The sequence below is a fragment of the Xyrauchen texanus genome, chromosome 32, assembly GCF_025860055.1.
Source record: "Xyrauchen texanus isolate HMW12.3.18 chromosome 32, RBS_HiC_50CHRs, whole genome shotgun sequence".
In the NCBI taxonomy this organism is placed as follows: domain Eukaryota; kingdom Metazoa; phylum Chordata; class Actinopteri; order Cypriniformes; family Catostomidae; genus Xyrauchen; species Xyrauchen texanus.
This window is the reverse complement of record NC_068307.1, coordinates 32,949,650-32,975,548: the sequence shown is the minus strand read 5'-3', so window position 1 is coordinate 32,975,548 and position 25,899 is coordinate 32,949,650. Positions and strand designations below refer to the sequence as shown.

The window sequence follows — 25,899 nt, the reverse complement described above, 5'->3', positions numbered from 1 at the left end:
TTAGAAAAGATATAGCACACTATTCGGGATTAGTCTGAAGGTCTGTGCCGAGTTTGGTGCCTGTAGCTTAAAAGCTCTAGGAGGAGTTAGATACCGAAATTTCACCGCTAAGAAGAATAAGAAGAAGTGGAAGAATAACTAGATAGGTACATTTCCTGAAGAAAATGTGAGTGGTGCTTGCCGTGGCAAAACTCGTCAAATAGCATGCTTGAAAAGAACAAAAATTATGGTCATAAATAAATCAACCCAGAAGTCTGTATGATTTTCTGGTGCAGAAATATGTGATTTGTTACTCGGTTGCTAAGGTAAGCCCATGTGGTTGCTATGCAGTTACCAAGGTAATACAATACATGGCTCCTTTCCATCCTGAGTGAAATAAGTCAACCGGGAAGTCTGTACTATTTTCTGGTGCAGAGATATGTGATTTGTTACTCGGTTGCTAGGGTAACTCCATCTGGTTGCTAGGCAGTTACCATAGTGATACTAATGAAGTGTCGTTGCCATCCTGACTGAAATAAGTCAACCCGGAAGTCTGTACTATTTTCTGGTGCAGAGATATGTGATTTGTTACTCGGTTGCTAGGGTAACCCCATCTGGTTGCTAGGCAGTTACCATAGTGATAGTAATCAAGTGTCCTTGCCATCCTGAGTGAAATAAATCAACCCAGAAGTCTGTACTATTTTCTGGTGCAGAGATATGTGATTTGTTACTCGGTTGCTAGGGTAACCTCATCTGGTTGCTAGGCAGTTACCATAGTGATACTTATCAAGTGTCCTTGCCATCCTGATTGAAATAAATCAACCCAGAAGTCTGTACTATTTTCTGGTGCAGAGATATGTGATTTGTTACTCGGTTGCTAGGGTAACCCCATCTGGTTGCTAGGCAGTTACCATAGTGATACTAATCAAGTGTCCTTGCCATCCTGATTGAAATAAGTCAACCCGGAAGTCTCTTCGTTTTTCTGATGCAGAGATATGTGATTTGTTATTCGGTTGCTAGGGTAACCCCATCTGGTTGCTAGGCAGTTACCATAGTGATACTAATCAAGTCTCCTTGCCATCCTGAGTGAAAAAAGTCAACCCCGAAGTCTCTACTATTTTCTGGTGCAGAGATATGTGATTTGTTACTCGGTTGCTAGGGTAACCCCATGTGGTTGCTAGGCAGCTACCATAGTGATACTTATCAAGTGTCCTTGCCATCCTGATTGAAATAAACCAACCCAGAAGTCTCTACGTTTTTGTGGTGCAGAGATATGTGATTTGTTACTCGGTTGCTAGGGTAACCCCATATGGTTGCTAGGCAGTTACCATAGTGATACATATCAAGTCTCCTTGCCATCCGGATTGAAATAAATCAACCCAGAAGTCTCTACGATTTTCTGTTGCATAGATATGCGATTTGTTACTCGGTTGCTAGGGTAACCCCATGTGGTTGCTAGGCAGTTACCATAGTGATACTTATCAAGTCACCTTGCCATCCTGATTGAAATAAATCAACCCAGAAGTCTCTCTGATTTTCTGGTGCAGAGATATAGTTATTGCTATACGGTTGCTAGGGTACTCTGTTTAGTTGCTAGGGAGTGGCTTGGCAGCTGCCAATCATGAAACTCCAAAGGCTGCTTGTCAGTATGAATGATATAAACCAACTCCCATGCCTCTGTGACATTCAGAATGGAAGATATCCCTCTATGGATTTTGGTTGCTAAGGTGCTCGACAATGGTTGCTAGGGAGGGGCTAGGAAGTGTTGAGGTGATTCATGATTGGCTGTTTGCTCTCCCGAGTCAAACGAGACCACCTTTGTGTTTCTATGACACTTCTATCCGGAGATATCCCTTTGATCTGTTTCAATAGAAGTCTATGGGACTTGTTGCTAAGGTGCTCTAAATGGTTGCTAGGGCGTGGCTTGATAGCTTCACAATGATCCTGAGAGACTGATTGGTCGTCTGAGTAAAATGAGCCCGCCCCCTCGTCTCTATGACACTGTGATCCAGAGCTATGTTCAATACAAATCCCTATGCCTTTTCATTTCATGGGCCGTCCTACACCATTATAAGTCAATTGGGGCATTTTTGGGCAGCTCCTGCCCCCAGGGTGCAACTTTTACCCCATATTGAGGTATGCTCTTACAGAGCCTGCCAGCCTCTTCAAATGTGGCAAATCACACGTTTCTGTGAAATCCTCGCTCGGAGCTGTGGCGCTCAAAGTTTGTCACAATGTTAAGTCTATGGGATTTTTCGGCGCTTTTTTGCCCCTGGGGCAAATACCGTACTCCGATCAGCTTATAAAAGTCATAGCACACGTGTCCTCAATAGGCCGTTCGATTTGACACCTCATTTGTGGGTCTACGCTAAGCGGTCGTGGGACGAGTTAGGTGCGAAGTTTTGTACGAGATAGAATAATAATAAAAGAAGAAAATAAAAATAAAAATAAGTATGTGAGATTACAATAGTGATGCTTTGCAAGCACCACTAATAAGTATGTGAGATTACAATAGTGATGCTTTGCAAGCACCACTAATAATAAGTTTAAGTAGGATTTCAGTAAGTTGGCTCTCACAAGCCAACTTAATAATTAAAACTGATATATGATCTCGCATTCACACACACACACACACACACACACACACACACACACACACACACACACACACACACACACACTGTACTAAATTGAAATGGACCCCATTAAGAGGATGTGAGAAATGTAGTTATGAAGTTGCCTTGTGAAGGCACACTATTGCAACACCAGATACATGTTATATTTAATATGTGCGGTAAAACGTTGCAGAGTAAACACAGTTTTCCCAGACCTCCTACATTAGTGAGGTTTTCTTTCTAAAGGTGTGGTATCTTTAGTCATGCATTTTAAACACCTACACATGCACAACAAAACCCTGTTTAGAAACATATCCATTCATTATCATGGTTTTAAACCCTAGACTACTTTCTTAATAAAACAAGTCACAATACACAAATATTATTTACATTGTCTCTGTTTTATAAAATATAATATGTGAAAACACCTGATATAACACCTGTGGGTGTTTTTCTCACCCTTTTTGTATGTGCCTCTGTAATAGACAGTGTGCAGACACAATGTGTCTAAGAGAAAAAACAGGTTTTAAAACACACTAAATGGTTCTGTTCAAAAACCTAGTGAGCTACCTTTGGAGCAGTGGGGATTTCTTTAAGACTGCAAGGGAAGCTCAGCTTCCCCTATAATGTCAAAAAAATAATGGTCAAATATGTACTATTGTGCAAACAATTTATTGACTAAAAATGCGTTAGAACACGTTCATCTCGAAGACGAGTTCGTTCAGAATCAGCTACATTACATATAGCAGATCGGCTGACTCGATTTACTTCTCATACATTCCCGTAGTGTCAGTGCATTTCCCTGTTGAAGCCGAGCGTCCATTGACTTCAACGGGGCTGCTCTGAACAGTTTTTTTCAGTGCTCCGAAAATAGACGGTCATTGGATAAATACTGCGATTATGTCCGCCCACGGACGCTCAGCGTCTCTGGGGGTGAATGAGAGTGGGCTGGCCGGACTCGGGCTTCAGCGTGATGATTGGAGGATCTGTCGAAAGACTGCATCTCCTTTTGATTGACAGCGAATCTGTACTATAAGAAGTCACTGAAGCTATTTCGCGCTCAGTCCCATCGCGGATTTCTCAAGTGTAGTCGAAAGATAAACTGCTGCAACCTATTTCTTTATATTTGTTTGGCGAAATTGCTAGTCAATTTGCATAATACATTTCACACAATTATACACCACATTCCTTGTTTCAGTTTTACCAAGTTTAATATATTTTGTTTTAGAGCGTTCGTTCGTTCGTTCGTTCATTCATTCATTCATACAGTCATTCATACAGTAGGCTAGGCTAGCGTCGTACGGGTGAAACTGCGCATGATGGCAGACGGTGCTAATATTGTCGACCTGATTTTGGCGAAGCCATTTGAAAGTCTTCCTTACGAGGAAAAAATTAGAATTAAACAGCAGGGCAGATCAACACCTAAGATTGATTTAGTGCAAAAAATAGGGAAAAATAACAGGTCTTTTCAGCTCTCCTGGTATGACAAAGTTAGCTGGCTGACTGGAAGTGCTGTGACAAATAAAATGTAATAAAATTGATGAAACCATCTCACGGATGTGTTGTTTGGTCAAAAGTGGGGTTTGGAGATCTGTCTAACTTTGACAGGGCATATAAAAGACATGAAAAGAGCAATGAACATGTGAGTGCATGTGCAAGATTAAGTTGCATGGGCAGGATCAGGGTTGAGCATGCAATCAATGAAGGTGCTCGCGTTCAAGTGACTAAACATAATGAAACAGTCAAACAAAACAGGGCCTTCCTAAACCGCCTTATTGATGTAACATCCTTGCTTGGCCGACAGGAGCTGTCATTTAGGGGACATGATGAGAGTAGTGAATCATCCAACAAGAGCCAAGTAACACAATGGGCCAAGGTCGTTTAAGCAGCCTAGCTCTGCTGGCCATTGAGAAGACACTGGTCAAGTCACTGGAAAAGACGCCTAGTTGGTACGACAGAGTCACAGTGCATTTCCTCAAAAGGAACGTAGGGCAGAATTTACTTTTAAATAAGTTTATATTGTAGGCCGAAAATGAGCTTCCCCTCTCTGAAAGACTAGCAGCCGCCACTGCTTTGGAGGTATCATTTGAAAAGGCCCAGGAATACTTTGTTTTTGTGCGTTGTAGATCGGATCATGCCTTGCCGACTGTGTTGTGTTTCTGAGTATACTTTTCTGACCGTGAACGAATAGAAACTTATTTGATGCATTCGTATGTAACGGGAGCCAGCTGGTACGGTATGTGTAAACCTCACACCCCTGGCCTTAAGAAACACTCTTTTAGTACGGTCACTGGCTAACGCGAGTTTAATATACTGTTATGAGAAGGAATTAAGACCCATGAGAGTTCATTTGTGGATGGGGATGCCATGTGCAATGCTGCAGAAATAGAAACCAAGTCAAATATACAATTCCCTGTTGCTCATTGCATATCGAGGCTAGTTCGTACAAAACTCAAATGAACATAGAAAAGATACTTTTTATCTTATTTCGCATCTGGTTATGACATGGTGTGAGGGGGTCTCTGTAGTTTAATACTGAAAAGTAACAATAATTTTTTGTAATAGAAAACTGACTATTTCTCCCATGTATATTCATGCTCAAAAGAGTACCGCCTCATTACCCTTGTGTCACCTGTATTGAAATCAATTGCAAGTTAAGTCGAGTTGCTGCCCATGTAGAGAATTCCAGATCAGTCACTTATGAGGTTCCATTTCAATTTCCTATGTAGGCAGCTTACTAGGTTTTGGCACAGACCCAAAAAGTCAACAACAAAAAAAAAAAAAAAATCACAGCAGAAATTCAGGCACTTATTACATATTTAAGACTTACTCAAGCATAAATGTTCTTCCATATGTGCATTTTTTTTACAACCCATTACTTTTTCATCTTGTATATTCATGCATTCATAAATGCTTTTATCCAAAGCGACTTTCAGTGCAATTAGCCAGTACATTTTACCAGTAACTGTGTTCCTTGGGAATCAAACCTGTCACATTACCAGTGTTGGAATCTTACATCTTTGCAGTTTTGTAAGGAAGGTCTTTGTCTTTGACTCAAGTATCCATGCGGTTTACAGCCTCGTGGTCCATATTTGAAGGATAAGGCAACCTGGGACCGTCTTGAAGGCCATTCTGAAGTTCACACATGTAGCCGCATGTTCAAGTGCTCACTTTCCAGTAGCTGGCACAGGAAAACTCAAGCTCAGTTCCTCCTCTGTCTCTTCCTGTGCGCTCATTCGTATCCTGATCTCATTTGAAGGTGGAGTTGACTCCTGTTGAGGTGTGCTGATGAGGGGTACGTTCTCTTCAAAAACTTTGGCCTCTTCCTGCTTATCACCCGAGTTGGAGCCCAGAATCACCGTTCCGGGTGAGTAGATATAGATGGACCCTAAAACAGATAAATTAACAAAGTAAATATGTGCTTTTTAGTGTCCAGCTCAAAACAGTGTCGCTCTGTTCCAAATACTAGTTAGCTGCCAACCTAGACAGCATTTTTAAGTCAACATAATGTTGACATGAATAATCAGTGCACGAAGGCAAAAGGTTTGCCATCATATTCTTTTGTCAAAATGTAATACTTTGGAAACGACCTTCCTTTTTAAAGCCATTTCAGAGCAAATACATAAATATCGAGATATTAATTGAATATTGTTAATAGGTTGAAAAATATCAAGATACTGTATAATTTTTATAACCATATTGCCCAGACCTTCTTTCCAATAACCAATCAGTTTCTAATCGATAATATCAAGTGAAAAGACGAAATGTTTTTTATCGTTGAATATCTGGTTTTGCCAGCTGGGATAGGCTCCAGCCCCCCGCGACCCTGTACACAGGATAAGTGGTTGACGATGGATGGATGGATGATCTGGTTTTGCCTCTGAAATATATCACATTATGAAAGGATTATGGGTTGCAAACTTTGTTTCATGTTGACATTGAGACTTCATTGGTGCACTCCCAATGCAAAGGGTGTTCCATAAGGTACTTATGCTTCCTTCTCTGATACCCTAGGCCAAAATCGCATCTATCTTCAAGAAGGCATCCCTTACAAAAAATCTAAACTAGCCGCAAACTAGGAGCAAATTTGTCACTCATTATTTTCACATGCAAATGAGCTTTTGATTTACCCCAAATTGTGCAGAGGTTTGAAGCTCTTCGCCGGTAGTTGTGAACCTCTGGCAAACCTTGGCAACCAATGAAAATTTGCCGCAAAGCTCATCTGCATGTGAACACTTACAGTAGCGAATTTGCAGCAAATTTGCCATGAACTCGTTTTTCATAAGGGATTCCCTTTGACAAAATGTGTCCAAGATAGTGTATGACATGGGTAAAATTTTAAATATTCTTACATTTCATTCAATATTGAAAAGTATCGATAAAGAGTTTGATATTTTCTAGGGCTGTCTATTTAACGTGTTAATTCAGTGCGATTAATTTTACAAAAATTAACGCAATTAATCACAATGACCAAAGACCATAATAAGGAAGATTCCTGAGAAATGCAAGCTTGTAGTACCACCTGTTTACTCCAGAGGGCAGTAAGTGAAACTTCAGCTGTGTGAGCAAAGAACAGTGAAGAAAACACTTCAGTAGGCAGAACAACACAAACATGCGTTACATTCTTGCGTTCAAAACACTTGATGGAGCACAAATGCGAACTAAGGGATCTCAAGATGTGTTTAAAGATTGAGTATTAAACTATATTTAACTTGACACAGTGACCTAAACATTTTATGTTTATGAGGCAATGAACCCGAGACACTACACAAGCATGTCTGACGCAGGGTGTGGCTGGACTGAGATGGTGCAAAATTTGGAAATTACACCATAAATATTTAATCACAAATCAAAGAAATTTCCTTCAAACTTATTTATAAGTACAATCTCACTAATTATTATTATTAATTGTGATGTCAATATATTCTGTACATTTTGTGGTCTGCAGGCGGAAACATTTTTTCATTTATTTTGGAGTTGTCCCTACTCGACTTGTTTTTGGTCTGATTTCTGTAAGATTGTTAGAGATCATATTATTCCCAGCTTTCAACTTTGTTTTGAAAATGTTTTTTTTTTTTTTTAGCTATGACGTCTCTTCATAAGGAATATTATTTGATTAATTTTCTACTTTTGTTGGCAAAGTTTAGTATTCATAAGTATAAGTATGGTGGTTATAAACCATTAGTTTTCATTTTTAATTCAGAGGTTCAGCAATACCTAAGAACAATTTCCAATTTGAGTAACAAGAAAGCTGTAAAGTGTATTGAAATATTTGAACAATTTGATATTTTTATTTAAACTGTTTATTTATGTATTTTCCTTTTTTGTTTATTTTAATTTACCTCTGTAAGCATTAAAAAAAAAAACAATGTCTGACGCAGGTGTAGATTTACGGGTCATTAAACAAGCCCTCTTAATAAATCTCCAACTGATTGACTAATTCACTTGTGAAATGGATTGCTGTGAACTGTATGACAATGATTGACTTATGATCAATAATATGGTAGTAAACAATACATTGTATTCTAAAGCCGCTTTTTGTTTTGTCTTATCAATGATTAACTCTTCTGCCACAAGAATGTAATGCATTTTATTTATCTGAATATTTGTTATTATATATATATATATATATATATATAATTTGTAAATATTTAAAGATAACTATGTATAATTATATATTGATATAAATATGTATAATCATTATATATTGAATTATTGTTATGAGGGGCTTTCTCAGCAAATATTTGTATATGTGATTAATCACGATTAATTACTCGAGACACCATGTAATTAATTCGATTAAAAAAATGTAATCGATTGACAGCCCTAATATTTACCCAATAATATTAGAGTATTTCTTTGTTAGCTTAGCAACATGCTAACATTAAACGATGGAGATCAGTCTCTTTAAGGCAAGTCAGGCCTCTGGCACTCTGCGTGAAAATATTTTACAGCTCCTATCTACTTGAATGGGTAAAAACCCAAATTTCTAAAACTGTTTTTCAAGATTACCAGCAAATATTTCAAATCGGCAGTAAAATCTGACAACAATCGTATCATAAATTGTGCTTCTTTGCCTCGGATCACACAATTTCTCCAATTCTTTAGTGTACCATTGTCCCATCTCATTCTATACAGTCTCTGGTCCAAGATAGCAGATAAATTGCCTAAAGTAAACTTACCCTTTAAAATGGTGTCTGGGTAGGCACCGCACTAGTTTTGGAACAGGACTATTGTTTTGCAACAGAGGAGAACCAATCACCTCCAACAGAAGCTGTAAACACACTTCCCCCACTTCTTGATTGAAGTCTCTTGATATTTGCGTATTTGTGCACTTTTCTGTGTACACTTTGTTATTTAGGGTGTTAAAGGTTATCACAAGCAATTGAGTTTTGCCAATGACCTTTAAAAGGAAATTTAAAAAAAAGAAAAGAAAAAGTGTTGTAAAAGAAAAAAGCCCCAGCATAACAGGAAGTAAAAATTGGAATTTAAACAATAGTGGACTTGAAAATGAGAAAGCAGCTGCAATGCCTCCTACACACTACACGACTTTCAAAGACGTCAGATTGTGGTACCGTTCATATTACACAACTGTCTGTCCTGTTGACTTCAACTTCACAAGAAGCTTTTATTTCGACACATGGTGGTCTCAATCAGCTCCTTAGTTCAGTAGTCATCAGGGAGTCGGCCATTTTTAGGGCTGTCTCAATCGCAAAATCATTCCAGTGCACTAAAATATTTGCTCCCTAAAAAAATCCCACAATGCACCGTAAAAACCAGGGAGCATCATTGCTCACTATGGGCATTTTCCAAACTGCATTTCTGCACCCTTGAAGGGCACTTCGAGAAGGGGACGCCACTTAAAGTGTCGTTCCAAACAAAAGTAACAAAGTAAATTGTTTCACAAAGGGCCCTGTCACAAGACTTTTAGTGATGGCTACATACAAACTGTAAGTCATGCTCCCTTCAGAGTGCCCACATTAAGAGCTCTGTCCTTTGTAGTGAGTAGGGCATAGGGATGATTACTTTCGATTGGAATTCGCCCTATGTTGCCTCACCGGAAATGTCGTCATGTCTTCTGAAGCCTCTCAACTCGTTAGAAGACGAGCGCAAGTGTAAAACTATGAAGTCAAAGCCTTATATTCTCTTTAAAAGAGATGTTGTTTGTAATATCTTTCATTCATAATTACCATGAAAGCAAAACAATCTTTTAAATATTTAAGTTGTTAAAAGAAGGTTTAAAATACACTCCAATCTATTTTTATTCTGTGTTTATGCCATTTATCTGTTATAATAACGCTGTACATTTGAATATCTTCAACGAAAATGAATGAGAGTGCCAGTAATACAGCGATGGTGCTGATTAATAACAGCCGCGCTTCAATGTGCGAGCTTGTTAACGTTTCACGGGTGATTGAGTCTCTGAGGAAGTGTCCCTGTGTCTCAATCAGCTCCCTAGCTCCCTATGTTGTGAATCAGTATATCGTGAACATAATTTGGGCACTGGCAAGGGTGTTCATGCACTGAACGCAGGTGATTGAGTCTTAAGTGTCCCAATGTTCAGTGGCTGAACACCCTTGCCAGTGCCCAAATTTGTGTTCATGATATACTGTACTGATTCACGACACAGGGAGCTAGGGAGCTGATTGAGACACAGGGACAGAAAAGGCAATGTGTATTTGACAATTTACAATGTTCTGCATTTCCTGAAATGCTGTAATCTCCTCCTTTTCTGTTATCAGGTGCCACGTTTATAGATTTGTATAATAATGTAGCGTTTACTAATGTTTGGAATTGCACGACTGTTTGATCCTGTATTACACGTGAACAGATCAGAGAGCACCGCCACGCAAACAGATCAGCGCGTCACCGGTTTGTTCTGAATCACACACATACTGTTTATCTGTCTTTAAATCACAGCCTTTTGTGGATTGATAATCACATATGACCAACTCACCATGTTGATGTTATTTTGATTAATTGTGCAGCCCTGAAGGATCGTGAAATTAGTTTACTGATGCGCTCTTTATGAAACTTAATGGCCAAATGAAAGCACACTAAAATCATCGCAATATTCACAATACATTTCAAATTTACATTGTCAGCAAAATGATCTCGATTGTATCATTAATATTCAATATATCACCCAGCCCTAGTATGTACGTGTACATATGAATTGCGGTCTGACTAGCATGCATCGCTAGAAGCATCTGCATTAACATACATGTGAAGAGCGTTTCAGCTTTAAAAGTTTTATAAAAGTAGTACATCTGACTTGGGAACTGTAGTTTAAGTCTTTTGAAGCCATTTGATAGATTTTAAGAAATCTCAAATCTCATTTGTGGTCACGTATAATTGCAAACTTGCCACGTTGCGATCAGTCACATGACACATTTTATTGTGCTTTTTAATGTTTTGTATGGAATAGTGAAGCTTGAACATTCTGTCAAACATCTAATTTTATGTTTACACATTGTGGCAGAGCGGAGGGCGGGGCCGGGTCGTGATCATACACAACCGGTCCCTTATCAGGCTAATTAAGCCTTGGAGAGGGATAAAGGCCGATGGCAGACGGTGGTGCGACGAGAGAGAGATAGTTTACGGACATGTCCGTCATGTGTGTTTGTGTCTTCTGTTTTAACTTTCTCATTAAAATATTATTTATATTGAAAAGCCGGTTCTCGCCGCCTCCTTCCCATTGAATCCTTTACACACATGTAACAGCAAAGTGTCTTATATTTACGTTAATATACATAGATTGAAGTCTGCGCTCATGGCTCTAAATGCTGAAAAAAGGGTTTATAGGACTCACCTACAGTATTGCTGACATTTTCACCCTTCCCATTGCTGACCTGCTGGACACCCCCGGAAGGTGACATCAGCCCCATATTTTGGGTTCTGTTCTCTCTGACATCACTGCCGTGTAGTAACTCAGCCTCAACTTTGCGATCCTCTGATGTCTGGGACTGGAAATTGGAGGAAATATATTGATCTTCCTGCAAAAACATAACATGCCTGTTAAACATTTTACATTAAAGTAGGAATACATGATAAATTGGCAGCCATATCGTTATCTGCTGATAAATGTGAATTTTAAAGTTAGCGGTTATCGCCCCGATAAGACAATCTGGCTGAAATATGGAGTCATTTTCAGGCACACACTATAAGGGTTTTGATTGGTGCCTTCTGTATGACGTGGCACATCAACACGCTGTAGATTTGCTTAAGAAGTTCATACTGGATCTTAGTAAACACTCCATTTTACTAATCCATGCGACAAATGCATTTAGTTTCTTTATTCTTTTTGTATGTTAAAGCATATTATCATGTTGATAGTGAGTTTGAGACTTATTTGCATTCTTATTCAGTCTTTATTATAAATTGTAGAGTCAATAGACTTTAAATAAAAAAAAGTTGGCCATAAGAATGTAAACTGGCACTGGTTCAAAGTAGGCTACATTTGGTAAGTGATCATGAGAAATGAAAGATTTCGATGTTTCCTTGCAGGTTTCTTGTTTAATGCATTTGAAGTTGTTTTTAAATAAAAGCAATTATACCATGGTCTGGGTGAATACTCGATTCTGATTGGCTGCAGGGTGTGAAGAAGTGATAGAGGACACCTAGTAAAGTAGTTCTGGTGAAACTGCCTGTTTACCATTAGAAATTAATAAATAAATGCGCTGCCTACAACAGCTGTGAGTAACTACAGCAACAGGCAGTCAAAGTATCCGTTAACAATTTGCTCTATCAAAACAAACATCTAACGTTAGTCAGATATTACATAGCCTAATAATACAACAATGAGCGACTTCGTTATTTCTTTTAACATTTATGGAGAATATGACAACTTTGACGACTGGGATGCTGCTGAAGAAAGAAAAATGTAAATAAAACGGAGAAACGACACAAAGAGATAACACCGGAGAATTGAATCAAATAGAAGACGAAAAAGATGAGATCAACACGAAAAAAAATACGAAATGGGCAGTAAATACACTCAGAGACTTTATTGTTCAAAAAGAAATGGACTCCAGCTTTGAAAATTACACCGCTGCTGCTCTGAATGAGACCCTGCGGGAGTTTTACGCAGCTGTCCAGACAACCAAGGCAGGAGGAGAGTACAGCGTTTCAAGCCTAAGGAGCCTGAGAGCCGGTATCAACCGCCATATAAGGGAATTCAATATTATAACTGACACCGATTAATTGTTTTATGTGTAATAAAAAATAACTATGCCTACCTTTGTGTTTCATGAAAAAAAAATGCATTTTTGAACCTGAAGGGTTCTACAAGCTGAGCGGACTATAATATCTCCGGTTGCTAAATAAACCGTCAGGCAAGTTATTATTTGTAAAAACTAGATTTAGCCTAATTAAAATATAAACTAATGTTTTAAAAATGTTTTATTTGGCAAGTGACCATGGTATAAGCGGGTTAATGCCCTCCGCTGCGCGTCGGCCGCTTCACACCTCGCCGTTGTCCATTAAAACCTGACAATGGACACCTCGTCGGGCATTAACCCTTACTTATCCCCTTGTATGTTTGATTTCATTTGAAGTGCTCTGGATGTGGCTTTATAAGCTGAGCCTTTTGTTTTTGTAATCTGGCACACAGAATGTTGATTTATATGATTTAGATTTATAGGCAAATATATTGTCTATCGGCCTCCAAATATAATTAATTAGCATTATTGTAGAGGCCAAAATTTCCATATCGGTGCATCCCTACATTAAAGGGATAGTTTACCTTAAAATAAACTTGTATCATCATTTAATCACTATCATGTCATTTCAAACCCATTAAAAAAGGGAAATAGCACCATAATAGTAGTCCTTACGACTATTCCAAGTCTCCAGAAGCCATATGACAGCTTTGTGTGAGGAACAGACTGAAATTTAAGTTGTCATTCACTGAAAACTTTTCCTCAAATCAAATGTGGCACATAATGTGGCAGAGCTAGAACAGAAGGCACATTTTCAGAAAGAAAAAACATTTTTGACTGTTCCTCATACAAAGCTATTATATGGCTTTAAAAGTCTACTTTTATGATGTTTCTTTGTCCTTTTTAGAGCTTGACAGCTACTAGTCATATCTACTTTCATTGCGTGGAAAAGAGAACCCTGGACACCTGTTCCTAGGTGCGGAAATCATAGAGAATTTAACCATTTCTTTTCAGATTCCTCTTAACAAATCCATTAATGATTATTTAGTCCTTTTGAGGTAGAAATATGCGGAACTAAGAAATATTATTCTTATTGGCTGCACTGCCCTCAGCAGTCTGTTACCATATGATGAAACCATTTCAGATTGTAACAGAACAGATTCTTGGGAAAGTTCATAATTTTTTTAATAAAATATCACTAATTACAACAAAACATATGTGTGTCTGTAAATTACTCTGATTTAAATCTCACAAGCCTTAAGTACAGATAACACAGTAACAATTTGTTTCATTTTTAGTCTGACCTGACTAAATGAATGACTTGCAGTCCAGTACATTTTGCATTGACCAGAAGGTTACTTGCATAAGCGCGGCTTTTTGAAAAGAGGGACTATGCTAGTCACAATACTCATGGGAATTCCTTCCGCCTCGCAGCAGAATGAACCAAGATTGAATTATCAGAGGAATTACATATAACTGTGCATAGCACTCCTTTAAACACCTGCATGCTGCACACCCCTTCCTCGAGTCTTCACGAGGCAGTGAGGTAACCGACAGCTGGACTAGCATAGTCCCTCTGTTCATAGAAATGTGTTTACACGAGTAACCTTCGTTCTATTTCACTCTCTGGAATATATTAGTCACAATATTCATGGGACTATACCAGAGGACATCGGTTCCCAAGACTCAGAAATGTGAGCATCATCACCTGCTATGTATCCAGAGCTAAAGTACCACTGGCCCAAATCCATGCGACGCAGCCACATTGACTTAGTAAAACCTGGTAAATGTACCAGCTGATGACCTGTTGGCAGCTGCACAAATAACTGCCAAAGGAGAGGTCTGCCCTTTACTCTCTTGAAAATACACAAAAAGCTGGTCAGTGGAGAGTCCTCTGACACAAAAGGTCCTTATGGCCCTCACTGGGCTTTAGGCAATGAAGTGCCTTTCCTCTACCGAGAAAGTGGAGGGAGAAAATGCTGAAATAACCATGTTGTGTTGACAAAATCCAGGGGAAAAGTTTTCTTAAAAAATTGTGGATTGGATCTAAGTCTCATACTCTGCCTATTGGGGCTCAATTTATAGCACTTGTCGCTGACTGACAGTGCATGAATTCCTCCCGCTCAGAAAGTCTTAAAAGACAAAACCAGGAAACTTACGGTAACCTCCTTGGTGGCAACCTGCAGATGCCCTATAAAAACCATGTCAGCAGACAGTGCCTGTCAATGGGCCCATCATACACCTTAAGAGTGGATGCAGCCTATCCAGCCTCAAATAACATCTGCAGAAAATGAAGGATTGTTGCAATTCTGTAAGATTCAGGAGAGAGGCCCAGATCACTACACCACCGACAGAACAGTTGCCACCTCTTCACATAAGCCATCCTGGTGGAAGGTGCTCTTGAGCTCTAGGACACCTACTAAAGCAGGCAGGAGCTCTAGACTGCTCCAATCAGTGTCCTGCACGGGTCCATTTTTGGAGACCCGCCCCCGCCTGTACCCGCAAAGTTCAGCACCAGATCCGACCCATCACCCGTGATAATACCAAAATTAAATCCGCACCCGCCCAGACCCGTTAATATTTCACCCGTGCCCACGATAACTCACACACACTAAAATCATTCCAATTAAAGTGATTTATTTTTTATCTCGCACCTCTCTCAACATCACAATAGCCTCATGAATGGGCAAATGAAACAGGCTAAAGTGCGCTTTGTTTTGCGCCATTCAAGTAGCCTACATCGGCACCTAAATAGGCTATGGAACCTGATAGCATAAATAGACCTATTAATAAAAAATGTTAAAAAAAGAACAAGAAAAAAATTGTGTTATCGCCTCCTTGTCTTCCCCTCTTGGAGGTTTGTACCCTTTGGCAAAATACCTGTCAATTGTAGCACTGGAAACCCCTGCTGTGCTACTGCAAGTCTCGACATGCTTCCTAAGAGAAGATGTGCCCAGCTTCCGGCTATCAAACGGCAAAACTTTATGGCATGTTTTGCAAGCCGCAAATCCGCTTATGATGTTATTTTCCTGATCACGTATTACACCACACTTTCTCCACACATCCGATTTTGCCTTTAAAGACTTGTTGTCAACAATTTTATATACTCCGCTCACCAACTTTACTTTTACTTCATCCATAGCTACTCCTGCAACGCTCCAACTACGCTACGAGAAGCATCAACGAAAGTCGCACTGTCGCAGTGGTGACGTAATGGGTCCAAAGGTCATATCATTGTTGCGAATGTGTAATGGTAATTTAGACACAAATATTGCACATATTTTTCATCCGCTACTACCCGCCCGCAAGGAGTTCATTATCCACCCGCCTCCCTGCCCGTGAATTTTAGGAATGTCACAATCCACCCGTTTTAGACACTTTTTATACGAGTCGTTCTATACGTGACCCGTTGCAGGACTCTGGCTCCAATCGCGCCGTTTAGCTGCCAAGCCCATAGACGTAGATGTGAGGGGTTCTTTTGCCATAGCGTGCCTCCGATATGAGATCTGATCTCTGGGGATGCTCCCATGGGGACCTGCCAGAAGTGACTACTTTGTTGCATACCAGTGGCAGTTGAGCCATCCCTTCCTTCCATCGCTTCCTGAACTCTGTCTAGAGTAGCCGCAATCAGAGGAAATGAAGGTAAGGCATACAGTTGTACGCTTGGCCATCATGGGCAAAGGTGTCCAGCCAAAGTGATTCTGGGGGATTGGCTATTGAGAACCACAGCTGACACAGAGTTTTCTTTGCGGTGGCAAAAAGGTCCACAAGTGCTCGGCCAAACCTCTTCCACAGGAGACTCAACTCTCTTGGATGTAATCTCCACTCTCCCCTGTGGTGGACCCCCTCTGTACAGAAGATCGGCCACTGTGTTCCTGGAATATGTGCTGTTCGCAGGGAGGCCAGATTCTGCTATGCCCACAGAAGCAGAGCCTGAGTCATGTAGTGGATTCAAAGGGAACCTAGACCTTCTTGATGGTTTCTATAGGCTACCACTGTTGTGTTGTCTAGAACATTTTTGCCTTCAGTGCTGCGTAGTAATGTATTACATGTAATCTGGATTATGTAATCAGAGTAAAAAAATCAAATTGGATTCAATTACATCGTAATTGCTGAGCTTTTGAAGCTCCGACGCCATGTTGATGTCCTCCAGCCCCCATCTGGTTGCTCCATTCCATCGGACATCTTTTTCCAGCCGAACCGGAGATATATTCATCGTGGACCGCGCGGTAAGCGCTTTTACAAGAATTCTTATTCTTCCATTCCAACTTGGTTTTCCACACGCCGTCGTTCTCGCAACCCCAGCCGAGGTGCTAATCACAGTAGTCTGGCTAGTCTCCCTAAAGTGGCTAACTCTGCCTATAAAAGTAGCTCTGCCACCGTGAACTTTGGTCTCTTGAACACTCGCTCTCTCAACAACAAGGGTCCACTAATCAGAGATGTCATTATGGACTATAATCTTGACTTTTTATGTTTGACTGAGACCTGGCAGCTGACTAATGATTTTATTCCCTTAACGCGTCTGCCCGCCGGGTTTGTTTACAATTGCCAGCCCCGTGCTTCTGGACGTGGCGGAGGTCTCGCATTGTTTCATCGCGAGACCTGGAAAGTTTTGCCGATTCCTGTTTCTCCTCTATTTTCATCGTTTGAGTACTCTGCCTCACTGTTGCCCGGACCCTAGCCCACAGTTGTGGTCACTGTTTACCGTCCCCCAAAATATAACAAAGCTTTTCTAAATGACTTTTCTCAGCTTTTCACTCATCTTTCAACTCTATCTCATAACTTAATCATCCTGGGTGATTTTAATATTCATATGGATAATATCAGTTCTCCGCTCTCCAGAGAATTTTCATCTTGCCTGGAAAGCCTCGGTCTGCATTTATATATCGACTCTCCAACTCATTGTGGGGGCATATACTGGATTTAGTCTGTTGTTCGGTGTCATCCCTCTGCCTGTAAAACTCACTCTGTTGCCTTTTCCGACCATATGCTTATTACTTTTAAGATCACCCTTCCGCTATCTAAACTGACTCTTCCTCGCACCATTTCTTTCAGGAATATCAAGGACATTAACACTGTCACCTTTGCATCTGATATCAATAATTTTCCAAGTGTACCTGCCTGCTGTTCACCTGATGAATTAGTTTCCCACTATAACAAACACCTTCACACTCTCTTGGACACTCATGCTCCTATGAGATTCAGATCAGTCTCCTTCAACCGTTCAGCACCCTGGTTCACTCCCGCCCTCGTCTTCTGAAATCCCAGGGCCGTCAGCTGGAGCGTCTTGCTAACAGAACTGGACTCACCATTCATAAAAATATGTACATGGAACATGTCAATTTGTATAAGGATTCTCTCTCTTCAGCTAAATCTGCTTATTACTCACACTTAATCCACTCTAATCATCATAATTCTAAAACTCTGTTCTCCCTCCTCACCTCCATTACAAAACCTCCTGATTCTCTTCCTTACCATATGCAATCTCAAGACTTTTGCAATAAACTTATGTCCTTTTTGTTTCCAAAATTACAGACATCCATAAAGACCTGACCTCATCTGGAGCTGCTGCTTCTGGAGGCAACTTTAACACCCTTATCCATTCCCAACTACTACTTTTTCAAGTTTCGACCTTCCCTCTGTTCAAGCCATTTCGGACATTATTCATAAATCTAAACCCTCCACATGTCAGCTTGACCCACTTCCCACCAGCCTGGTTAAATCCTGCTGCTCTTCACTTGCCCCTCTCATCACTGAGATTATTCACTCCTCCCTAAGCTCTGGTTCAGTCCCCCTTCACTCAAAATTGCCTCGGTCACACCCATTCTGAAAAAACCTGGTCTGGACCCCACTAATTTTAGCAATCTCCGTCCCATATCTAATTTACCCTTCATATCCAAAATCCTGGAAAAAACAGTTGCTTTTCAACTTCATACTCACCTCATGTCGAATAGCATCTACGAGCAGTTTCAATCTGGCTTCCGTCCCTTCACAGCACTGAAACCGCACTCATCAAAATTTCAGATGACCTTCTTATGGCTTCTGATTCTGGGTTACTTTCAATTCTCATTCTTCTGGACCTCACAGCAGCTTTTGATACCATTTCTCATCCCACCCTTCTCAGTCGATTATCATCTATTGGTATCACCCACACTCCCATAGCCTGGTTTACTTCATACATCTCTGATCGCACACAGTTCATACAACTAAAAACCCAGAAATCCGTTACCTTCCCGTCTCACTGGAGTGCCCCAAGGCTCTGTATTGGGGCCTCTCCTTTTATCATATACATCCTCCCTCTTGGTCACATCCTCCGTAAACATAACATTAAATTTCATTGCTACTGTGGACTGACACCCAGCTCTACCTCTCTACTAAACCATCTTCTTTACTCCCGCCAACCTCTCTTACCCTCTGTCTCCAAGAAATTCACTCTTGGTTTTCATCCAACTTTCTCAAACTGAACAGTTCAAAAACCGAAGTCCTCCTGGTGGGCACACCTCATACCCTCTCTAAAGCTAATAAAGTTTCCATTACCATTGATAACTCAACTATCCTTCCCTCCCTTCAGGTTAAGAGTCTGGGTGTAGTCCTTGACAGCACTTTATCCTTCCACTCTCACATTAACAGCATCACCCGGTCAGCCTATTTCCACCTGCGTAACATTTCCGCCTCCGTCCCTCTCTTACTCCAAAAACCACCGCCATCCTGGTTCACAGTCTTATCACATCTCGGTTAGATTACTGCAACTCACTCCTGTTTGGCCTCCCTAATAAGTCGCTCCAGAAGCTGCAGCTCCTACAGAACTCTGCTGCACGCCTGATTACTCAGACCCCTATTTTTCATCATATCACTCCCGTCTTGCAACAACTTCACTGGCTTCCTGTCAAACAGAGGATCATCTTTAAAATACTTCTCATTACTTACAAAGCAGTTCATAACATGGCTCCTCTATATATCTCAGATCTTCTCCATTTAAACATCCCTACTCGTTCACTCCGGTCATCTCACACCTGCCATCTTTCTGTTCCCCTGCTCGTCTTGTCACAATGGGGAACAGGGCGTTTAGTCGCTCTGCTCCCCATCTTTGGAATTCCCTCCCTCCAGATCTTCGTACCATCAACTCATTTAATCTTTTCAAATCCAAACTCAAAACTCACTTGTTTAGACAATCATATTCCGCCTGACCCATATCACCTCAATGTTGTTTTGCCAATTTTATTGTTTACTGTTTTAATGGTTTTTATCTGTTTTGTACAGTGTCCTTGGGTGTCCTGATAAGGCGCTTTAAATAAAATGTATTATTATTATTATTATTATTAATTGGTCTACTGTTATTTTTTATAGATTACATATTAACAAGGCAATGGCAGTAAATTGTTAAAAATGTACTAATCATTTTCAAATCAATGTCATCATATTTTTACCCAGAAGCACAATAGCCTCAGAGATGAACATTTGAACATGTGCTCCTTTTACTTTACAACAGTAAAATATGCTCCTCATCTTGAACGCAGTGCCGCATTGAAACAGACTAGGGCTGCCAAACAATATATTCTTAGGCTCATTGAAAGCAAACCGAAGGTTTTGGTCCTTTGCTCTGGATGTATAGGCATTTTAATCTAAAGTCCCAGATTGTGTACCATAGACTTGGACTGATGGCCTACAGGACACATGCTATGGCCTTTATCCGAGAGGGATAAAGGCCGACTGCGGAAGGTGGTGTGACGAGAGAGAGATTGTTTACGGTCAGATGACCATCATGTGTGTTTTTGTTCTGTACACTTCGCAAACTATATGAATTATTAGGCATTAAGTCGATACCGTAAACAATCTCTCTTTCGTCGCACAACCTTCCGCAGTCAGCCTTTAATCACTCTCGGAGGCTTAATTAGCCCAATAAGGGTCCGGGTATGTATAATCACAACCCAGCCCCGCCCTCCGCCCTGTCACAGAATGCAATCTCCATAAGAAGGCCTTAATGTTTTTCTGGGTTTGTCACAGATGTCATGAGAATGCCCCTGATGACAGGTGGCCAGCTTCAGAACTGGAGTCTGTATCCTTGCAGCATTGTTTTTAAAAATCAAGGAGACTCCTCTAGCTGCTTGCACTCTGATCTTTGTTTGTGGGAGAAGCATTCAATACTGGGGCCTCACCCATCAGGCTGACAGATGTGTTCCCCCCATATGAGACGAGGAAGCCTCAGTTGGCTTCTGAGGGGAGGGAATGTGCCTACCATGGGATTTATTCCAGTGCTGCTGTGGCACTATGGCCTGGTTTAGGCCATGCCTTTGCTCAGAAAGTGGTAACTCAGTTGATGGACCAAAGCGGGTTCTAGGAACAAAAGAGGCCTGATGTATTTGCAGCCAATAACGTTGAGGCTGGTGGCTCGAGACAGGAGGTCTTAAGAAAGTTTGGAGAACCTCTCTATCCTTCCAGTGCTTAAGCATCTGCTCCAAGATAGATCCAACCCCTGGACCAAACGCCTGACCTGGGGGGATGGGCAGCTCCATGAAAGGCTTCTGGATGGTAGCTGGCACTTTTGACTGGGAAAGCCACAAGTGCCTCCGTGAGAAGATGATTCTGGCCAAGGGCCTGCCATTTGCAGGGCCATCTCAGCATGCAAGAGAGAAAGTAATGAATACACCTGAGAATACTCCTCCATTATCTCAGATTCATCGTTTGATGAAAGTCAAGAAAGCAGCACCTGCTCATATGACTGAAGCAGTGTAGATGCATTCAGCAATTGAGCCACCATTACTAATGTAAGATAAGTATCTTTCAATCAATTATCTGCCACACGGTGAGAGCCTGGGGGACAAAGTGGAACCTTTCCAATAATTTCCTTATCCGGAAGCACAATAGCAGCAACTATGGGATCCATCGGAGGGTACTGGTCCAGCCCCAGCTTATCAGGGGAAGATATAAAAGTCCAGGGTTTGCAACTGCTTGATAAATTGAACCTTGTACAGACTTTTGTCCAGGTCTGAGTCAGAGCCTGTTAAAACTCAGGGCACTGGGGTGCATAAACTCTACCAGGAATGTTGGTATTGTCAGGATCAATGCCAAGAGTTTCCAGCACTCTCTCATGAGAACCTGTATATTTGATGATACAGATAATGCTTCACCCTCATGATGTTCAGAGAGATCATCTGAGCCATGATGGGCTGAATGTGATACAGAGGCTGAGTCTTCATCTATGTCCTGACCAGCATAAATAGACATGGCATCGGTGTCATGTTCGTAGTCAGAATCAAAATGCTTGGGGGCATACTCCATTGCTGCAAAGGAATAAGTTCTGTGTTTTGCAGGTTCCTTACCCTTATGTGCATGCTGATGGATCATAGCCAGGCAAGCCTCACACAGTTGTGGCCCTAATGTGACACAGTACAAGCCATTTAAAGGGGTTTCAACAGCTTGGTAACATGCTATAGCCCCAAGCACACTATGCAAGAAGAGTGGGCATCAGCATTTGCAAGACATGTGCCTTATCACAAGAGTATGGCATTTTGATCAATCTAGAGGTAAACATTACAAAAACTATATATATATATATATATATATAAATAAATAAATAATGGATATATATTAATATTTATAGATATAAATAAACAGGGCTCAAGACCAAGCAACACCAAAAATCACAACCTTTAACTAAGTTTACATCGGAGGGATTCGAAGCTTGGGTTTTCGAACCTACAAGCCAGTGCGCTTATTTAACTGGGGAAACGAAAACGAACGTAAAGTGCAGCTTGTTCGTGTTTTGAGAGAACGCAATAAAAGTGCTTTTAGCAAGACAAAGATATTTACGTCTCGGAACAAATCAACAAAAACCAACAAAAACAGTGCAGGATGCTCTCGGGAGGAGCAAGCTTCGATTCTTGAATCTGACATTGCTGGTCACGCTGTATGTTTCCCCATGTAGATTAAAAGAACCGGCTCAAAGAGTCGTTCACTCGTGAATCAGACTACACTGGTCACGTGGTAAATTCAAAAGAACCAGCTCATAAGAGTAATTCTTTAGGGAATCGGACTATCCTGTCACGCTGCATGTTTTGTGCTGCTGATTCAATAGCGGTGTTACACTGTCTGAGAATTTTAGTATGGTATTCTGTCCACATGGGTGGAAGAATGCCCATTCAAGAAATGTTAACGGAACTGAAAAATTAAACGATTATTCGGTTTTGTTTATTGTTTATTTTTTTGGAACCAGTTCTTCTTCTTTGGTTCTGAATAAGATCCGGTTCTCTGTTCCGAACCTAATCCATTCTAAACTAAAAGAAATCACTTGTACTGAGTGCTACGAGGGTGAGTAAATCATAACAGAATTTTTCATTTTTAGTTGAAACAAAGGACATAACATACAGTAAATAAAAATGGGACATAAACAATTAAATATGTAGACTAATCAAATCAGGTTACAGGCAATTTTTTGTTTGTGATGAATAACAAAAAAGTACTCACATGCTGTGCCGATAGGAAACCTAAAATGAAAGCAAGAAAATATTAAATATACTGCATGCAATGTGTCGTGTGTGTGACAGTGTAAGCAGCTCATGAATGCATGGTGATTGTGTAAACGGTCTGCTGCATGCTTAGGCGTTCTGTGGTTTCTCACGTTGTCAAGCATGCGTTAAAGGAATGTCATTCTGAAAGGCTGTGAAAGTTTGTGTTGAGTGTGATCATATGGGAATTAAAGCATGTTCAAGTCAACTCGATGTGGTTTACTGTAACTAGTGCTCTGGGTGGATTCCAACCTGGTTATGGCATGTAAAATGCACTTAAGATTTTATTGTTTAAAATTACAAAAGCATGCAAATTATTGCTGACAAAGAATTGCCTTTTCAGATTTATACTGTGTTATATAGAGAACCCACACATTATATTGCTATTATAGATTTCTGAAGTGGTTTTCCATGTGAGGTATTAAACATTTGCATACAAACAAACAGATTCAAGTTTACTATTGGGAACTAAGGCACAAAACAGTATCTAGATGATGAATATCTAACAATATACTGTATAGCCAATTAAATATTTTAGCGCAGAACATAACTCGAAAAACTTTATTTAAAAATGAATTGAATGACTTTTGCAGTCCTGTAAACCTTAATTGGAAAATTCCCTGATATTTGCAGGTTTTCCATGCATGACTGTGGGACCCCTGGTTATTTGTATTCATATGTGTTTTCTTCATTCATACATCATAACATACAACAGATATAGTCTTTATATCATACCAGCGCATTTTGCAATTGTTTTCTGTGCTGTTCTTTTCCGAAACAAACAGATGCTTGTCATCACCAACAGGAGTATCAACAATAAGATCCACAGTGGCAGAACAGAGGACAGTGTTTCACTGGATATGAAGTCTATGCAAAAATACAAAAAATATATAAACAATAAATGTTAGATTGCCACCTTGTGATGACAACGAGAAATACAGTGTTCATTTCTTTTAGCGTTATTCTGATCAAATGTAATAAATACTTTTAATCTATATAAAAAATAAAGATATTTATATTCCAGCAATGAATTATGAATAGAAAGAGATGTATGGGTGAATCTCACATTGCACACAAAAATCTAATAGAAAAAATTATTCATATGAGCACTACACTATCAATGATTAGGGATTCCCATTAGATTTTCATAAATATTACTGTACTATTTTTATTATTATTATTAAATAAGCATAAAGGCAGTGCAACAAGTATTACTACAGTATAAATAATTCTCTATATATAAATAAAAATTCACATAACAGCAATGCTAATTGCTAATATAGATTTTTGTGCAAATTGGGAGGGGGCTGTGCATTTATTGTCATAAGACAATGTCACAATATATAATATTTCCATAAAACTTTACAATAAGATTATATTTGTTAACATATGTATCATAAACCAACAATAAACAATGTTTTTGAACATTAACATTTGTTAATCTTGGCTGATGCAAATTGATAAAAAATACTATTGTCCATTATTAGTTCATGTTAACTAATGTAGACCTTATTCTAAAGTGATACCAAATATTTTACACATTGTTTTTAAAAAAAGGTTTTAAAAAGGAGTGCATCAAGAGAACAATGCATCCCAAAATCACCTTCACTCATACTTGTGTTTGCATCAAGTTTTGGGGAAGAGGTCGTCTCGGTTGTAGACCGCAAATACAGTCGGTGTGTCTCTGTAGCCAGTGGACTGGAAGGCTTCTGCTGAGATCTGAAAGAGTGACGTGACATTGACGGGGAGGTGATGGGTTTGATAGTGATGAAGTTGGGTGTTGTCTGGGTTGTGAAGTCTGTAGTGCTGGGACTGAGGGTGGAGTCTGTAGAGGAGGAGATGGTGGTAATGATGATGGAGGGAGTAGGAGTGGTCACAGGATGCCCACATTCTCTGTCCTGAGTCGCTGTGCCCTCTGTGAGCACTATCATTCCCAAACGTGCACAACTTAGAAAGAGGCAGAGAGAGTCAGTATGAGACATGAGCAGGTTTAAAAAATACTATAATACCAGCTTAATCTGATTTGCACTGTAGTTTTAACAATCTGTACTGTAGTACAGAAGTGACATACAGAGATCTGAAAGATGTATTATGCATGAGTGTGAGATAAAGGGAGAGACAGTGAAACTGGGTGACTCTGCTGTTTGTGACCTTGCGTGACTCTAATGTTTCACATCATATGAATTTTGCTGCATCTTCATTCCCTCTTTACCGTTGAAATGTTAAATGACTGACAAGCCTTTTCTGATAACCAGTATGCAATTTAATGCTATTTGCTCATTAAAGTAATATCAGTAAAATGGCTTATTTCCTCCCTTTATCTTATCATGTTATATACAAACTAGAGGTAGACTGATATAAGAAACATGATTTTTCTTTTCTCTAATATGAATGAATAGTACTCACTCTGTATGAGGCGTGCAGGTTGAGCTCAAAGAGGGTTTGCTGGAGAATGTGCCAGGCATACACGGATAACATGGTTTGTTGCAGTATGTGGAATAATTGTTTGAAGGCATACAGAAGAATCCTGGTTTGCAGTGGCACACACGATTGTGGTCCAAAGTGCATGAAGACACTTCAATCTCATTTGAATCCTCTGGTCCCGCATAAATATACAAAAACATATAGAAGAGTCAAGGA

General features: G+C 40.0%; 1 protein-coding gene across 1 annotated transcript; it reads right to left on the bottom strand.

Moving 5' to 3' along the window:
* Positions 1 to 3,568: 3,568 nt before the first annotated feature.
* Positions 3,569 to 25,724, bottom strand: si:dkeyp-61b2.1 (uncharacterized). The gene is made up of 6 exons (XM_052101491.1): positions 25,666 to 25,724; positions 24,863 to 25,206; positions 23,995 to 24,126; positions 23,219 to 23,238; positions 11,407 to 11,590; positions 3,569 to 5,982 (listed from the first exon to the last, which is right to left on the bottom strand). Exons 1-6 carry the CDS (start codon positions 25,722 to 25,724, stop codon positions 5,762 to 5,764), a joined length of 960 nt encoding a protein of 319 aa, XP_051957451.1. The 3' UTR covers positions 3,569 to 5,761.
* Positions 25,725 to 25,899: the final 175 nt, after the last annotated feature.

What these genes read in the sequence shown, in the direction of transcription:
- si:dkeyp-61b2.1 (XM_052101491.1), bottom strand. Translation starts at nt 25,724, where the DNA reads ATGCCTGGCACATTCTCCAGCAAACCCTCTTTGAGCTCAACCTGCACG. An exon ending in ACCTGCACGCCTCATACAGA is followed by an intron (nt 25,207 to 25,665) that starts GTGAGTACTATT and finishes CCTCTTTCTAAG; the next exon opens with TTGTGCACGTTTGGGAATGA. An exon ending in GTTTCCTATCGGCACAGCAT is followed by an intron (nt 11,591 to 23,218) that starts GTGAGTACTTTT and finishes ATGTTTTTGCAG; the next exon opens with GAAGATCAATATATTTCCTC.